This window comes from Mangifera indica, chromosome 6 (genome assembly GCF_011075055.1).
Source record: "Mangifera indica cultivar Alphonso chromosome 6, CATAS_Mindica_2.1, whole genome shotgun sequence".
NCBI lineage: Eukaryota > Viridiplantae > Streptophyta > Magnoliopsida > Sapindales > Anacardiaceae > Mangifera > Mangifera indica.
This window is the reverse complement of record NC_058142.1, coordinates 15,968,440-15,987,320: the sequence shown is the minus strand read 5'-3', so window position 1 is coordinate 15,987,320 and position 18,881 is coordinate 15,968,440. Positions and strand designations below refer to the sequence as shown.

Genomic DNA, 18,881 nt, shown 5'->3' with positions numbered 1-18,881 from the left:
CAGATTTAGGCTTTTCTATACTTTTTGCACACAGAAAAGAGATGAAGTATCAGTGGCACACGCAAACACAATCACTTTTCTCAACAAACCCAGAGGAGGAAACTAAAGAATGAAAGAATCAGAAGGCAGGCTTTGATGCTTGTACTTTTGCAGAGTTGTTGGGCTTGAAATGCGGCAAAGGAGGAGAAGCAGAAGGGGCTGAGCCAGGTGGAAGCACAGGAACCCGGAAAACCTGAGGGTTTGTTCGGACTTTCTGTCTCCCTCGGGCTCTCCCCAGGAAGTAGCAACCGAGCAATATGGAGAAGAAAATGAATGACAGAGATGACCACAGAATACCCATGTTGAAATCTTGGAGATTCCTCGGAAATCTGCCACTGTAAGAAAGAGAGATGGAGAGATGAGTGAATGTTGCAAGAAGTAAGATGGGAGTAGGGCTGGATTCGAGCCGAGCTCTCGGCCTCGGTTTACATATAGCTGAGTTCGAGTTCGTGAAAGCTAAACTTGAACTCGGTTTGAATTCGGTTCGGTTTATTTTTCGTTATTAAAACGACGTCGTTTTAATATATATTAGTCAAAACAATATCGTTTTAATACATATTGGTTAAAATGACGTCGTTTTGTATCAAAATTTTTAATTAAAAAATTTGACAGGTAACTCGAGCTTGATCAAGCTCATATACGGTGGGCTCATTTTGGGCTTATTCGAGTTAAGTTCGAACTTGAGTTTGAGCTTGAACAAGCTCAGTTCGAGTCTAACTCTAGATGGGAGGACTTTGTGTATACAAAACAAAGACAAAGTGGGGTGTTGTTTTGGTAAAAAATGGTATGACGGTCGGCTTAACGTTTATGGGGTAACAGTTACTTTTGTTGAGCCAATTATGTAGTGACAAGTGGCGTTCTACTAAATGAAGTGCTGGTGCTTAGGCTTCAATTTAAACCTTCAAGTTTAGGCAAGACACCTTTATATTTTTCATAATTTAACAAGTAGTGGGTCGGATCAGCTTTGGCACTGCCCACCGAGCCTAAGGGCCATGTTGGGACTTAGCCTGTACAATTGCGGGCTTTTGGGCTGGGCTTGACCTTTCGGTTGGGTGGGGCTGACCTGTTTATTTATTAAATTAAACAAAAATTTTAAATAAATATTTAAATTTACTAATATAAATTTCTTTTAAAATTAATACAATCGATGATCGTAAACTACAAGTCAATCCCCCAAATTATATTTTATTTAATTTTTAAATGATAAATTATTTTATATTACTAATTGTCCTATCTAATTAAATGATATTTGAACTGGGACAATTAAGACGTAATTATAAAAATTAAGTCCATTGCAGCCAAAGACAAAAAAAATAAACATTTATATTAGTAAATTTTCAAACAAGTCCATCGTAACCATACATCATTTGAAAAAATAAACATAATATGATTTGGAGGATTGATTGGTAATTTATGGTCTTTGATTTAATTGTATTAATTTGAAAAAAAAATTTATATTAGTAAATTTAAATATTTATTTAAAAAAATTTAAACCAAAGATAAAAGACATTAATACAAAAATTGAATGAATATAATGCAAAGAGAAATTGAATAAATAAAATATTGAATGTAAAATGGATTGAAAGAAGAGAATGTAGAGAGAGTAAAAAATTAGATTAGATTTGTGTGGTCCTGAGAGTAGAGTGAGTTTATATAAAAAAATAAAAAAAATAAATTCTTAGCAATAGGCTGCAGTCCAAAATTTTAAGGTTTTTTTTTTTTTAAATCTATTGTGAAAAACGCATAGGCAAAGCTAGACCGGTATGCATGTCTGATGCCTAGGTCCAAGGTCGACCATAAAGGCCTATGGGTCAGTCCACGATTTGTTATAGTGTTAGTTAGACCTTTATGAGCTAGGCCACTTTTTTGTGTTTTACTCGACCCATTTGATATGTCTAGTTTAAGCTTAATATGGGTGAAGAGTGCTATTAGAAATGAAGTTAAAGTGAGGGGTGTGTTTGTGAGGTATACACATTAAAATCATTGAGAATAAAGTTGCAATCGAGCTGAGCTAAGTATTGTTGGATTTGATCAAGTTTGATAGGGTAAATACATAGTTGAAAGAGTTGTAGGCTCGAGCTTGAACTCATAATAGAAATAACTAGCTTAAACTTGACGTGAAAGATTAAAATGAAGTCTTATAACGTATACATTTATTAATTAACTCACTTATTCGAAGTTTGATGTTTGGTTGTATATACAAATTTTAAAATTTTATAGGGTTAGATGAAATTTAGGAGCTAAATATAAGATTTTTGGGGGTGTAAGGATAAGATTTTAAAATTTTATGAGTTGTTGAATCACTTGCCTAACATGGAGAGCTTGTTGAACTGGGTAAAACCTTGTAGACTTGATTGATTGCGGTCATGGCAGTTGTGAGTTTTCTTTTTCACAGACAAGATCTAGACCGTTGATTATGCTGTCGCTTTGTTTTGCGCCAAATGAAAATGTAATTGTTTTGTGATTTTGGCTGAGGTGTAAGGCTGTGGTAGCGAAGCTTGTGACCGAGTTGTGTGTTTGTCACTTTGTCCCCATTGAAGGAGAACAAGCATCTATTTTTTAACATGTACTTTATTAAAACAACAAGTTTCCACTTTTAAAAATAGAAAAATGACAACACAAAATTTTTCATCAACCATATATTTTAGAAGGTATTTCAGTAATTTTTTATCTAATTTGAAAAAATTTGCACCCATTCTTTCTTTTTTACATTTCCTCTCTTCCTCTTCATCTTTCTTCACTCGGTGTTGCTCAGTGTAGCACCATCACCAGTTTTTCAATGTTATATATATATACTTTTAAATACATAATTATATATATAGATAATATGTCATTATATGATTAGATGTATTATCATATGATAAGTTATTTTAAATTAAAGATAAAAATAATATTTAATTATATAATAATATATTATTTAAATATCTAATTAAATACATAAAATTGGGTACTTATGAGATTGCTCATTCAATTATCATGTGACAAACAAAAAAAACCTCATTTGTTTTTGTCCTCCCCTCAAACAAATTTCAATAACTTTAATTTTTAAACTTTTGGGCTTGCAATTCACCTGCATACCTTTTAAATCTGACTGTTTTTTCCATCAAACCTAAGGTATTTTATGGTTATGACAAACATTGAAATAATAAAATAGGATGGTATGTGCCAAGAACATAAGTAAGTCGAGGTATATTTGTTGACGCTATGATAAAAAAACCTATGGGTAGGGTTGTCGATGGAGTCTAATAATTAGATCTTGATCTTGGTCTAGTCTTCAAGTCAACCTACCCGGGTCTAATATTTTTTAATTTTTTAAGTCTAATTTGTGTAAACCTGACAAATAGTTTTTGTTTAAACTTGTTCATTTTTTTAGTTTTAGGCCTATACGGAGCCTAATTAGTATAACTATAAAACCTGCAAAAACATCCTTAAGATCTCTTATAGAATTGAAAACCTAACAAATATATCCTTTTTTATTGTGAGTTTTCGGCTCCATCTATCACACAAAACCAGCAAGTCAGGCAACTGTCCGGATTCACTACAATTTTACATAGAACCTGACTCCAGTTTTTATGCTCTTTATAGGTAATCACAAACAAGTTTATTATTTATCCATGGATGGCTGCAATTGTAGGAATATAAGAAGCTGGAACTAGGTTGACTGTAGTTACATCTTTTCTTTCTTTTTATAAACGTTTATATGAAATGCATTATTTTGTTCTGCTCAATTTTCTGCTGCTAAAAGCTGCACAAACAATGATGCTGCATACACAATGATATTAATTTGTATTGCAAAACATAGAACAGATTTACTGGATCAGTCTTATTCAGGCCAGATTTAGGCTTTTTCTACTTTTTGCACACAGAAAGAGATGAAGTATCAGTGGCACACGCAAACACAATCACTGTTCTCTACAAACCCAGAGGAGGAAACTAAAGAATGAAAGAATCAGAAGGCAGGCGCTTCGAAGCTTAAACTTTTTCAGAATTGTCAAGCTTGAAATGCTGCGGAGGAGGAGGAGAAGCAGAAGGGGCTGAGCCGGGTGGAGGAATAGGAACCCCGAAAACCTGAGGGTTTGTTCGGATATCTTGTCTCCCTCTGGCTCTTCCCAGGAAGTAGCAACCGAGACCGAGCAATATGGAGAAGAAAATGAATGGCAGAGATATCACCACCACCATACCCATGTTGAAATCTTGGAGATTCTTCAAAAATCTGCTACTGTAAGAAAGAGAGAGATGAAGAGACAAGTGAATATTGCATAGAGTAAGATGGAAGGACTTTGTGTATATAAAGCAAACACAAAGTGGGGTATTGTTTTGAAAAAAATGTTGCAACGGTCGGCTTAACGTTCACGGGGTAACGGCTACTTTTGTTGAGCCAATTATGTAGTGACAAGTGGCGTTCTACTAAATGTAGTACATGTGCTTAGGGATTTGGGCTGGCTTCCATAATTGAACTTGGAAGTTTGCAGATGCTTCTTCATAAATTGTGACTATAAGAGTGTAATAACAATTTAACCCTTCAAGTTTAGGCAAGCCTTCCAGAGGCTCCTACAAACATATTTTCAAAACAAATGTAACCCTCCAAGGTTTGGTTTGAAAACTTCGACTCTAATGCATGTTTGGCTCAGATAAGTTGAACTCAATCTAAAACTTTTAAGTTCGAAGGTTTGCTAGTAATTCTACATTAGAACTTTTCTATTGTGATGATTCTTCTTCTTCTTCCTCGATAATTGTTTTTTTATCTAATGACTCGTCATCTTCTCTAGCATAAATCATTATTCACTATTTGAAATGTTTAAATTTGAACTCAAACTCACCCTTTCAAATTTAAGCCAAGGTTGAATTGACTTTTGTTCAAATTTGGTTTGACTCAAATTTTCCTTTACTTGTGATATAATTAATAACTCTAAATCCATATCGGTAGTCTCCTAAAGTTTAACATTTAATTTTAACAAAATCAGGTTACAAGAGTAAATTCACCTTAATTTTTATAATTATCAAGAATTAACCAATTGCATCCCTAAATCATGTAAATTGAACTTTTTTTAAGGAAAACTTTCTAAACTACCAAGTAGACCCCTAATAAATATAAGAGTTAAACTAAATTTGACAAACCACAATAAATTGCCTAATTATACATGGAACTTACTAATTTGCCCCAAAGTTTTAAAAAAAATCCTAAAGCTTATAAATCTATAACCCAAAATCACAAATGCTGGGTTTAAAAGGATTTTTTTAACTTGAAAATTTTAAGTTAACTTACAAAACTAATAAACTAAAAAAGAAAAAAAAAAATCTAAAACCTAACAAACATTTCCTAAGTTCAATATTTTAGATTTGTATTAATTTTTTAAGTTTTGTACAGTAATTTTTAAAATATTTTCTATTTAATTTATAATTTTTATTTTTATATAACTCTTATTCGTTTCATTGTACCAGATCATCTTCTTTTTTTTAGAATTTTATTTATTTATTAGTTGTTTTTTTTCTTTCTCTTATAAAAACTTGCAATATTTTACATAATTTAACAATTGTTTAAGCTTAATATGGGTGAAGGGAGCTATTAGAAATAAAGTTAAAGTGAGGGGGTATGTTGTAGGTGAACGCATTAAGATAGTTGAGAATAAAGCTACAATCGAACTAAGTTAAGTTTTGTTTGATTGGATCATAGTTTGATAGGGTAGATGCATGGTTGGAGGAGTTGTAGGCTCGAGCTTGAGTTTGTAATAGAAATAGCTAGCTTGAGCTTGACGTGAAAAATTAAAGTGAAACTTATATTTATTAATTACCTCATATATTCAAAGTTTGATGTTTGGTTGTATATGCAAAGTTTAAAAGTTAATATGGTCAGATGAAAATTAGGAGGTAAATATTAGATTTTGGGGTGTAAGTACGAGATTTTAAAATTTTAAGTGATTATTGATATTATATGGCTTGTCTAAGCTCGTGATCCCATCGCGTTGAGTAACAACCTATTTGAACTTGACTTGAGTAAATATTCGTGCCATTCGAGTTTGAGCTGAGCTTAATAATAACTGAGTTGAGCCTGACTTGACACATGTTGAATCGATCACATATGACTTATGAGTGACTTGATTCATTTACAACTCTAGTTGAGAGTAATTACCAATATTATAAACAGGTTAAGACTTACTATTAGTATTACAAGGGGTTATCGTATTTGGTCAAATCTAGAGGTTTAAATACTACTTGCTTCCAGATAATGACACTATAATTATGGAATTACAACATGATGAATGATAATATGAGAAATAAAAATAGAAGGAAATGGAATTAGAGTCAAATTTGATTTAGGCTAAGTTTGAACAAGACAACTTAACATCAACTCGAATCCAAAAAATTAGCTCGAGATCAATTTAAGATTGACCAGCTATGGTTCAAGCTTGGCTAAAAAGTAATTTTACTTTGGATATGACCTGAGTTGACTTGATGTAACACTTTTAGACAAATCCTACATAGTCAAATAAAGGGAAAGATGTTAGGTTTGGATGTGTATTTCACATTGATTGGGGATGCTAAGATATGATTAGATAAATAACTTATGAGCTTTTTAAGTTGTTAGAGTTGCAAAACTCAAAAGTAAAACTATAATATATTATATATTCAGAGTAGATAATATTTTGATAGTAGGTCAAACTATTGGACCAAAAATGCTACAAATGGTATCTGAGTCACTCTGCATGTCTTCTTAAGTGATGGTGAAACAAAGCTCAATGAGGACGAAGATAAATGTTGGGTTTGGATGTGAGATGAGATGTTGGCCACAATGAGGACAAGAAGAGATGTTGAGTTTGGATGTTCATCTCATATTGCTTGGAGATGCTAATATATGACTGATTAAATAACTTGTGAATTCTTTAAATTATAAAGTCCAAATTACAAATGGTATCTGAGCCATTCTGTATGTCTTCTTAAGCGATGGTGAGATAAACATCAATGAGGATAAGAAAAGATGTTGGGTTTGGGTGTGAGATGAGATGTTGGCCTTAATGAGGGGAAAAGATGTTGAGTTTAGATGTTTATCTCATATCGTTTGAGGATGCTAATATATGACTGATTAAATAACCTATAAACTCTTTAAACTACAAAGTCCAAAAACAAAATTGTGATAACTTGTATATCCAAAGTGAACAATATCTTAACAGTAGGTCAAACTACTAGACCAAAGATATTACCCTTTGTTTCCTTTTTATAAGTAAGAGGCTCTAGAAGTTTAATCTGATTTCTCTCACTTAAGAGGTGAGACTTTCGAGCATCAAACTTAGTGTAGGATTCTTAATACCTCTAAATAATCATGCGTGCAATTTCAATAAAACTTACCCATTACTAATTTTAGTTAATAAATACTACTAGAGAGCGTCCATGACAATATAAAAGATTAAAAAAAATGACCTCCCAATGGCTTCAATGGCAAACAAGCCTATAAAAGTTCAAGTAAAACTTATCTGGATATATCAAATGATCATTGACAAGCAAAGATTACATTTTATGTAAGATCCATGACAACATCCAATAATTATTACTACTTATAAAAGGCTATAATATATTTGGGATCTTTTGTTAAATGAATACGTATTAATGCTAATGAAATACTATAATATATGTCTATATATACAAAATGTATATATTGTGTTACTATTGATGTGATTTTTCGTTACCAAATGATATACATATTTAATTTTTTTTGTACAAAATACACTATGGTAGCAACGATTTGAACTTGAGAAGACTTGAGTAAGTATTTTATGGTTGTTTGAGGGGATAAACTGAAATAGGTAAAAGAAAAAATGAGATAAATTGAAATCATTTCACAAGAAAAAAATGAAAATTAATAAACAAAATGAAAGAAAAATAAAAGAAATGACTAAGTAATATTTACCATGCTTTAAAAATTAGATCGAACCATCTGATCTAACTGGATAAATTGTCAACCACTAATAAAAACAATTTTGATTCGCTTGAAAATTGTTTTTGGGGTAGGACTAGATAGTTCAACAATAAGGCCAAGTAAAAAACCTTGTTTGACTTGATCAATAGAAAAAATCAATTTTTTAAAAATAAATTTTTAGAATTTGAACAGTAGCCCCTTTTTTTTTGGCGTGACCTACAAAGGTATTGTTGGACCCTAGTGTTTTAATAATGATAAAAAAGCATAAATTAAAATACTAATATGTGCAAAGAATGTGTTAAAACATTACAAAATTGATAAAGTATGAAATTTGTAGAACAAAAATCAGGAACAATTAGACTTCATGTGGAACACCTAACTCATAAGGAAAATGTAAGTGGACATCAAACCATGCATAAGTCATGCCTCACCTATGTAGCCTTTTGGAAATGTTGCTGAAATTTAAAGAAAATGTTGCCTTGCCAACCATGCACCACTTGATGCCAACCATGCAACATATGTCCAACTATACATTTAACTTTCTTATGCCCAGCTGTGAAAGATCATGCCAGAAATGCCTCTTCTCATGCCAACCACGCAACATCTTCCCAGTTCTTCTCTATCATGCCAAGAGACTTGTCTAGCCGTGCCAAGTAAGGTCAAGTCATGCCACTCCACTTCATGCTTTCCAGTCATGCTAAACAAGGTCCAACCATGATGCTTATGAATTCCAACCATGCACTTAATTATTCCAACCATGCAAAGAGCATGTCCAACCATGAAAATGAAGACTTCATCAAAGTCTTGTCCAGCCTTGCTTCAATTATGCCAACTATGCAATTTGTAAAATCAAGCCCGTACTTCAACCGTGCACAAGATGACATGCAAGTTGCTTAAGCTTATGGAATTCTTACAAAAACAAAGAAATGAAGCAAGCCGCTAATGCCAAGGAAGTGCCACCCATGCTCAGTGCATTTAAAGCCATTCATTAGGAACTCTAAATGAGGTTGACTTAGCTGTAAAAATTAGATGCTAACTATGCTATTTAAACATGCCAACCGTGCTTGTGGATTTTTAAGAGAAAGATTCACTTTCAGCAGAGAAATGACTATTTTTTCTAAGGTAACTCAACTCAATAGAAACATTGCAAAACATAGCCACTCAAACGCTATAAATTGAGAGCATTTCAATTGAAGAAGGGTTAGAGAAATATATTGTGAAAAAAAGTTGCTATTCTTCTTCATTTTTCTCTTTCACTTTCAATCTTTTATTAAGCCTAAACTCATACACTTGAGAGACTATTGTGCTTATTCTTTGTATCAGCCTTTTTAGAGGCATTTCCATCTAAATTTTTTGTATTCAAACTCTTTTAGGCAAAATACTAAATAAATAATTGTTATGGGCACAATGCCGCATGACATTGTTCACAATTTTTTTAAAAAATTTATTAATTATTTATTATTACTTGGGAAATCCAAAGGATTAACATGAGGAATCCAAAAGTAATAATAAATTATTATTAATGTTATGAAAAAGACTGAAAGATTAATGTTAAAAATATAAACTTATTAATTATTTATCATTAATTTTATAGGAAAAATCAAAAGATTAGTATAAGAAATCTAAAAGACATAACAAAAAAAAAAAAGATTAAAAAATTGAAAAAAATAAAAAAAAATATAATTAACGACAGACCCGCCAAATCCCATGGACTGCCTTGTTAAGGTCCCAACATGACATGACCCATTTTAGTGCGAGATGTGTTGCATGCTTTAGTGTTTTTAGGGGTCGACTCGGTATTACCGCAGACAAAATGATTTGCATTGAAACTAGTTTGATGCACTGTCACCTCTAATTTTAAGTATATGCCACCAAATTAAGTTCATTCTAGTATTAAAGTGATTTAGATATTATATATATATATATATATATTTTAAAAGGTTTAAACCATTGTACTCAAATTGTATATTAAAACTTAATTTTTCAACTTATGTATAATGTATTATATCATATGATGCTCCTTTTAAAAAATGAAATAGCAAAATATTAACAAAATAATAATTATAATTGACATATCATCATTTTGAATAATATCATAAACACCCTTAATATTAGAAAAATTTCATAAACACCTATACTGTATCATCATTTTCTCTAAAAAAATGTATATCAATCTGTATTGTAATATGTATTATAACATAAGATTAATTTATTGTATTGTATTAATTTAATATATCTTATAATATATATGATTTTTTACTTGTATTGTATCATATCGTAAGATATGTAAGCTATATTTTTTTAATTTAATTTAGTTTAATTTTAAACCTAAAATAATTTGATTTTAAAATTTTTAAAATTATTTTATTAGTTTAATCTTAAAAAATTCTTATAACGTCTTGTACTAGACGGCACATTGGACAAAGCAAAACATTGATATTTACTTCCTTTCTTTGGTGGCCTTGGGAAATCCAAAGAATTAACGTGGGAATCCAAAAGTATTTATTAATATTACGAAGAATTAAAAAGTAATAATAAATTATTATTAATGTTATGAAAAAACTGAAAGATTAATGTTAAAAATATAAACTTTTTAATTATTTATCATTAATTTTTTAAAAAATCAAAAGATTAGTATAAAAAATTTAAAAGATATAACAAAAAAAAAAAGAAAAAAAATTAAAAAAATATATAATTAACAGTGAACCCGCCAAAATCCCCTGAACTACTTTGTTAAGGGCCAACACAACACCACCCACTTCAGTGCAAGATGTGTCACATGCTTTAATGTTTTTGGAGGTCGACTTGGTATTACCATAGGCATAATGATTTGCATTGAAATTAGTTTGACCCACTGCCATTTCTAATTTTAAGTATGTATACCACCAAATTAAGTTTATTTTAGTATTAAAGTGATTTAGATTATATATTTAATGATAAATTATACAAAATTGAAAAAAAAGTTGAGCCCATCAACTCTCATGTATAAGACTCCCTCCATTACCCCTTTAACAACTCCTTGGAGGAAATTAGAGATATGTATAATTTGGTTTAAACTGTAAAATCGAATTAAATAGCTTAAATATTACAGTTTGGTTTGATTTGGGTTGACAATTTTTTAAACCGTTTTTCAGTTTCAATTGCGGTTTCAGTGATTTTAAAATGTTTAAACTATAGTAGTCGAATCGTATATTAAAAACTTAATTTTTTAAATTATGTATTATGGATCATATCACATGATGCGTTTTTTTAAAAGTAAAATAATAAAAAATTATGAATGACATATAATCATTTTGGCTAATATCATAAATACCCTTAATATTTGAAAATATTTCATAAATGTCCATATTGTATCATCATTTTCTTTAAAAAAAATATATCAATTTGTATAATAATATGTATCAAAGTGTAGAATTCATTTATTATATCATATTAATTTAATATATCTTATGATACATATGATTTTTTATTTGTATCGTATCGTATTATAAGATACGTATAATATATCATAGAATATTGATAACTATAATTCAAACCGTAATATAAACTAAATCAAATCGTATTTTTTAAATTTAATTTAATTTAATTAAAAATCTAAAGAAATTTGATTTTAAAATTTTTCAAACTATTTTATTAATTTAATTTGAAAAAATTTTATATCATGCTAAATCAGACGGCACACTAGATTGCAAAACATTGTTATTTACTTCCTTTCTTTGGTCGATTGGTGATGACTTTCGGCCGGCACAGTGACAAGCTGAGAATGAAAAGAATATTCTCTGTAACTTTTTCTAGAAAACCACGACAGTACGTGAAAAAAACGAAGTACTTACAATAAAAAATGGTTCAATGGGACTCGTTACGCAGGCAAAATATTTTTCCAGGTAAAATTCACACGGCATTAATTAGTAAAGACAAAAAGAAAAAGACAGTACATGTTCCAAAAATCGTGGAAAACTAAGAAAACCGAATGCTGTCACCTGTCAAAGAGGAAGTTCCAGGATGGTCTTTTTTTTTTCTTTTTTAAACTACTTCCAGCATAGGGTTTGAATTGAAGAAAACTTTCCTTCTTCACTTTTTCACCTTCAAAATTCTTTGAAAATCTGATTTCATATTTTTCTTTGAAGTAATCATGCATTTAAAACTACACCTGGCTACAATAATCTGGTAAAACTTCTATTTCCCGAATATGATTTATTTTTTTTGCCTTTTTTGTTTTATTTTTGAGAACTTGAGATGGTTAATGAATGCTGCTTCTTGATTTTATTTTGGAGCTGAATCTTTAGTCGGAATTAATGGCTACGTCTTCTTCTTCATCTGTTTCTTCGACAAATCTTCAAGCAAAGCACCACGTTTTCCTCAATTTCAGAGGCCCCGACTCTCGCCACAGTTTCACCAGTCATCTCCACGAAGCTCTGAGACAGAAAAAGATTATAACTTTCATTGATGATAAACTCAAGCTAGGAGATGAAATCTCACGCTCTCTTCTGAATGCGATCGAAGGATCGAAGATCGCGATTACCATTTTCTCAAAAGACTATGCGTCTTCGAAATGGTGTCTCGAAGAACTTGTGAAGATCATTGAATGCAAAAACATTCATGGACAGATCGTGATACCCGTTTTCTATCATGTTTGTCCGTCCGAGGTAAGGAATCAAACCGGGAGTTTCGGAGATGGACTTGCTAAGCTAGAAGAACGATTTAAGGAACAACCGGAGATGGTGCAGAGATGGAAGACTGCTCTGAGTCAAGCAGCCAATATATCTGGCTGTTCTTTGAATGACAATACGTAAGTTCCTACTGTCCCATAATTTCTTTGTACCAGGTGTTTTGGGTTGCGAAACTAAAAAGTAAAACCACTTGTAAGACAATATTTTGACGGTGGGTCAAGAATGTTACATTTTTCATATTAAACTTGAAATTGGAATTCAGTTTACATAAATTTTTATCGTTTTCCAGGTCTGAAGCTGAAATTGTGAAGAAGATTGTGGATAATACATTGAGGAGTTTGAGGAATATTATTTGTCCGAGTACTAACAAGAACTTGGTTGGAGTAGAATCAACCATGGAAGAATCGATTAAGTTGTTATTGAACAAAGATGTTTGCAGTTTGGGAATCTGGGGCATTGGCGGAATAGGCAAAACAACTATTGCTCGTGCTATATTCAACAAAATTTCGAATGAATTTGAAGGATTCTACTTCGCTGAAAATATTAGAGAAGAATCAAGAAATCCAAATGGGCTCGTTCACTTGCGAGAAAAACTTTTTTCTTCTATACTAGGAGATCAAAATCCCAACATGGGAAGGCTTGGTGCAATGAAGACTTTGATTGTTTTGGATGATGTCACAGATTTTCAGCAGATAGAAGATTTGATTGAAGATTATGAAAGTTTGGGTTTAGGAAGCCGGGTAATTATAACAACAAGAGATAAACAAGTGCTCGAGAATTGCAATGTGGATAAGATTTATGAAGTTAAGAAATTGTCTGATCCAGATGATCTACATCTTTTCAACCAGTATGCTTTCAAACAAAATCCCATCCCAGAAGGTTACTTGAAGCTCTCAATTAGGGTAGTAAATTATTCTCAAGGTCTTCCTTTATCTCTCAAAGTGTTGGGTTCATCTTTATTTAAAAAGAGCATACAAGTTTGGGAAAGCACAATAAGTAAACTAGAAGAAACTCCTCCTTTGAATGTTTACAATGTGTTAAAAGTAAGCTTTGATGGATTGGATGAAGAGGAGCAAGATATATTTTTAGATATTGCATGTTTTTTCAAGTGGAAGGACAAAGATATGGTGATGAAAATCTTGAAGGCAAGTGACTTGAAGGCAGAGTGTGGAATAAGTGTTCTTATTGATAAGTCTCTCATAACTATTTCATCAGATAATATGATAACCATGCATGATTTGCTTCAAGAAATGGGAAGGAAAATTGTTCGAGAAGAAAAGGATATTGGCAAACGAAGTCGATTGTGTCATCATAAGGATCTTTATCATGTCTTGACAAAAAATATGGTGAGAGGCAAAGATATAGCCTTTTGTCAATTTGGTTTTCCTTCATGCATTATATGAGGTTTTATAAAAGCATTCAATCCTAATTTTGCAAGATCTATACATAATATATAAAATACTGAATTAAAACTTTAGAGTTATATAAATACCTAAACGGTTATGTGTTTTGAATTTGCATGTATTGAAGTGATAGATTTTCTTTTCCTAAAGTCTCTTGAGTGATTGTTTTTATGGATAAAATTGTTTTATAGGTTTTGGAAGGGATTTAGTTAATATATAGTAAGGTTATTGGAGTTTCATCTAATGTCCAATAAACTTAAAGGTTCATATAAATATTATCTACCATGATCACATTTTTTAAGTGTATTACATTTGTCTTTATTATTCACTTAAACTTATCTATAAACTCTTATTGGATTTTTCAATTAGTTTTTTTTATTAAACACAAATCATAATTAATGTTAGTTTATGTCAGTAAATTTTTTGAACATATGAATGCTAACTTATAAGGCTTCATTTTGATTGTCAGGGTACTGAAATTGTTCGAGGCATATGCATGGACATGTTTCAAATAGGAGAAGTACACTTAAATCCTCTTGCTTTCTCAAATATGCATAGCTTGAAATTCTTGAAGGTCTATGGAGCTGTTAATAACAGGGTGCATGAATTTCAAGACTTGGAATTCGATTTCCTTGAGCTAAGATACATCTGTTGGCATAATTATCGGTGGAAATCTTTACCACGTAATTTTAATACGAAGAACCTGGTTGCTCTTGAGATGCGTTATTCTAATCTTAAAGAACTTTGGAGAATGGTTCAGGTATACATATCTTATATAACAATCTATCTGACACTTCTAGACAAATCTTATATTGAAAAAAAATGATAGATATATTGGGATTGTATATGTATCTCACATTGTTTAAAAATATTAAAATGAATTTAGTTTAATAGCTTGCGAGTTCATAAACTGAAGTGTTTTAAGTTAAAAATCTCAAAAACAAAACTATGCTAGACTATGTGTTCAATGTAGACAATATATGGGCTATTGAACCAAAAATGTTTGTATGCATATGATTTTCTAATTGGATTTTTTCCTTTCGTTTTTTGGTTGCAGCCTCTAATTAATTTAAAGTATATTGACCTGAGTTACTCAAAGCATCTGCGTAAGATTGCTGAAATCTCGCAGGCTTCAAATCTTGAAAGTTTGATTCTGGAAGGCTGTACAAGTTTGATTGAGATCATTTTCCCCTCAAGTAGGAAGCTCAATAACCTTATTACTCTGAATCTAAGAAATTGCAAGAGCCTCCAGGGTCTTCCACCGGGTATTCTTCAATCAAATTCTCTAAGATTTGTTAATCTTTCAGGTTGCTCAAATCTCAGAATAGCCCCAAGGATCTCATGTAACATAGAGCAACTATGTCTGGATGGAACTGCAATAGAGAAATTTTCCTCTACGGTTGAAGGTCCTTTTAGACTAGTTCAATTCACTCTTCAAAACTGTTCAAGGCTGGAGAGCCTCCCAACAAATTTTCATAAGTTTGAATCCCTCAAACATCTTTCCCTATCTTCTTGCACAAATCTTGAGGCCATTCCAGAGATCCCACATAAGATAGAAGAGATATATATTGATGGAATTGCAATACGAGAATTGCCCTCGTCAATTGAGTCTCTATCTAATCTACATACATTGAGTCTCAAGAATTGTTCAAGGATTGAGAGTCTTCCAGATGGCATCCTTAAGCTTAAATCTCTCAAGTATCTGTCTCTCTCCGGTTGCTCAAACATCAAGACAATTCCAAAGATCTCATGTAAGATGGAGGAATTATATTTAGATGAAACTGCAATTAAAGAATTGCCCTCCCTAATCGAGTGTCAATCCTGTCTGGTCACTTTGAGTATGAAAAATTGTTCAAATCTTGAGAATCTTCCCGGCGAATTCTGTAACCTGAAATCTCTCAAACATCTCTATATCTCTGGGTGTTGGAAACTCGACAGGCTGCCTGAGGACATTGGGAATCTGCAAAGTTTGGAGGTGTTTGGAGCTGATGGAATTGCTGCAACCGAATTACCATCGTCCATGAAAAGTTTGAGCAACATTCGTGAATTATCTTTTGAGAGATGTAAAGGGCAAGAGCTGATGCGTTCTCTTCCTCGTGTGTTATCAGGTTTGTCGTTTTTGAAGGAACTAAACCTGAATGAGTGCAATATCACAGAATTACCCAACAGTCTTGGCGATTTATCCTCCCTGAAGGATTTAAATCTTTCTGGAAACAATTTTAACAGCATTCCAACAACAATCATCAACCTTTCAAAGCTGTCGTCGCTTAACTTGAGCCACTGCAACATGCTTCAATCCTTGCCAAACCTTCCTGGTAACATACAACTTTTGGTAGCAGATAGCTGCAAATCTCTCCAAGCATTATCCGACTTGCCGATTCCAAGCCAAGGCTATTTCAACGGTAATCTCAGCTTCATAAATTGCTTCAATCTCGACTGGAGAATGCTCACAAACATTCTGGATTACGCTCTGTCAAATATGTATGAGAAAACCTCTTACACCCGCAGGAGTCCTACCAGTTACATGTGTTTCCGAGGAAGCGAAATTCCTGACTGGTTTAACGTTCAAAGTACTGCGTCATTTCTAGAGCTCCCAAAAGGCTCGTTGAGCCATAATTTCATTGTCTTCACCTTCTGCACAGTGTTATCATTCCAGGACTATAAAGCTGGTACGTTGGTTGTTGAGTGCGAGATGCTTCTGAAAAGCAAAGATGGCTTGAAGAAAATGGGATGCGGCAGCTTTTTAGCCTGGACCAAAGAGTATGCGCCGTCCAATGTGGAGTTTGATCATGTGTTTCTGGGATATGATGTTCAGGTGGATGATAAATCAGAATGGGAAGCTAACTCTGAGGCCATTATCAAGTTTCGTGTTACGGATTATCATCGGAGCCCTTTGGATGATTGCGTGGTGAAGAAGTGTGGCGTCCGTTTATTGTTGAGCCAGGAGTAATCAGTGAATGAATCCAGCTTGTGCTTGCTCTCCGACGAAGAAGATGAAGAAGACGAACCACAGTCCAAGAGATCGAAGCTTTTGGATTCCTTCTAAGTTGAATCCAGATCAAGGTAACATTTTTATTCAGGGTTCCAGGAGTTTTGTTCGCATTTTCATCCTTATGATTTGAAAGATTATTGAAATAAAGTTTGTGACAAAAAGTCGGGATTTACCTTTGCTGTCATATTTATATACTATAAGAAATAAAAAGGGTTGGATTTGGTTCGGTCCGAACTTGAATAAAATCCAACTCTGAATTGGTTTGAGATTGATGAGTTGAGATTTAAACTCAATCAAAACCTCAGTTTAACTTTGTATTTGTTCTAAAGTGGCTTCAACTTTGGATTTTTAATTCTTACACAAACTGTACTTCTAAATTTCCTCTGAAACCTTTTGTTATATTTTAAATATTTACTTGTTAGATGGAAATATAATATTCTACCAATGGCAGACTCAAAAATAAAATTTAGGGGATCAAAGTTGATTAAAAGTAAAATATAGGGAAGTCAATGAAGGAATAATAAAAATTAAAGGGGTCAAATAAAGAAGGAAGAGTAAAACCATTTTCGATTTAATCACTTTTGTAATCGAAATTGACCCGAGAACCCTATTTGAAAGAGCAATATTATGTATACATATTTTTGACTTTGAGTTCATAAATGGGTACACAAATAATGTATATGATGTTATTAGGTTTGAGTACATGATTAACTATATAGATGATATGTCATCATATGCTTAGGTAACTTTGAATTAAAGATAAAATAATACTCAATCATATGATGATATATCATCTATGTATGTAATTGTCTATTCAAATGTGTAAAGATATAATATTTCTCATCTAACATTATGTTAAGAATACTCGGTCTGGTTACATAAACAACTTATTCAAGCCCCATTGGTGCATCCGTTTAATCAAATATATATATATATATATATATAGTATTAATTTTTTGTACGTTGTGTATGACTGGTGTTTAATCTAAGTATACAATAGAATGTTTGATCCAAACGCTGAAATTTGATAGCTTGAAGATGGTTTTGGTATGTGTTGAGGTTGCTAAAATTTTTTCAATTGAAGTTTTTTAGCAGCCTGGTTTTTCCATGCATCTGAGTTGATCTTGATCCTTTATTTTCCGGGTAGATTGAATATGTTAACTGTTGTTATTTTTTCATTGTTTGTCATCGTGAAATAAAGATTATTTTTATTTTTTTATGTGGTTGTTTATTTTTATTTGTTTTTTAATGTTTGTGTCGAAGACATAGAGAGTAAGGTGCAGAATTTAAAGAAGGAATGTTGTGCTGGTGTTGGAAATAGCAAGGGGGTGAAGATGGTTATAGAATAGAAGTAAAGGAAGGAGACAGAGATGAGGATGAAAATGAGAATGAAAGAAAAGAAAACAGGTAAATAGTATTGGGTACCTGAAACCATAACTAATCAGATAGGTTTCATTTATATAGGTTCTAGTTTTAATTCTTATTCCTAAAACTTAAGAATTGTTTTTACATTTTTAACAAGTATTCAAACTCGTTTACCCATACACTAATTTGTGTCAACCGATCCAAACATAGTTCTAAAATTAACACTCTAACACAACCCTGCAGGCACAAAAAAACTTGGATTTTTTTTTAATAAAATTATGTGTATTCAAATAATATGGTTAAATGATTTTGAGTTTAAAAAAATAAAATGTAATCGCATAATACATCATTTAGATATTTAATTAAATACTTAAAATTTAGTATATATGGTTTTAAATACAATATATGTATATGATAAAAGAATTTAAGAAATCATATTCTTTATCAAAGAATTTATGTCTTACAATAATTAATATTTTTATGGAGAAATTGTCAAACAA

At 31.8% G+C, this 18,881-nt stretch overlaps 3 protein-coding genes across 3 annotated transcripts; 1 reads left to right on the top strand and 2 right to left on the bottom strand.

Moving 5' to 3' along the window:
• Positions 1 to 38: 38 nt before the first annotated feature.
• On the bottom strand, positions 39 to 393 carry LOC123218081. Its single transcript, XM_044639296.1, has one exon. It carries the CDS (start codon positions 338 to 340, stop codon positions 119 to 121), a length of 222 nt encoding a protein of 73 aa, XP_044495231.1. The 5' UTR covers positions 341 to 393; the 3' UTR covers positions 39 to 118.
• Positions 394 to 3,838: 3,445 nt separating this feature from the next.
• Positions 3,839 to 4,302, bottom strand: LOC123218646. Its single transcript, XM_044640166.1, has one exon. It carries the CDS (start codon positions 4,222 to 4,224, stop codon positions 4,012 to 4,014), a length of 213 nt encoding a protein of 70 aa, XP_044496101.1. The 5' UTR covers positions 4,225 to 4,302; the 3' UTR covers positions 3,839 to 4,011.
• Positions 4,303 to 12,246: 7,944 nt separating this feature from the next.
• LOC123219714 (disease resistance-like protein DSC1) lies at positions 12,247 to 16,974 on the top strand. The gene is made up of 4 exons (XM_044641702.1): positions 12,247 to 12,740; positions 12,911 to 13,967; positions 14,494 to 14,784; positions 15,082 to 16,974. Exons 1-4 carry the CDS (start codon positions 12,247 to 12,249, stop codon positions 16,972 to 16,974), a joined length of 3,735 nt encoding a protein of 1,244 aa, XP_044497637.1.
• The last annotated feature ends 1,907 nt before the right edge of the window (positions 16,975 to 18,881 follow it).

Excerpts from the sequence above, each read along its gene's own strand:
- LOC123218081 (XM_044639296.1), bottom strand. The coding sequence starts at position 340 with ATGGGTATTCTGTGGTCATCTCTGTCATTCATTTTCTTCTCCATATTG.
- LOC123218646 (XM_044640166.1), bottom strand. The coding sequence starts at position 4,224 with ATGGGTATGGTGGTGGTGATATCTCTGCCATTCATTTTCTTCTCCATA.
- LOC123219714 (XM_044641702.1), top strand. The coding sequence starts at position 12,247 with ATGGCTACGTCTTCTTCTTCATCTGTTTCTTCGACAAATCTTCAAGCA. Across the intron at positions 13,968-14,493 it reads ATGTCTTGACAAAAAATATG|GGTACTGAAATTGTTCGAGG; the intron begins GTGAGAGGCAAA and ends TTTGATTGTCAG. Across the intron at positions 14,785-15,081 it reads AACTTTGGAGAATGGTTCAG|CCTCTAATTAATTTAAAGTA; the intron begins GTATACATATCT and ends TTTTGGTTGCAG.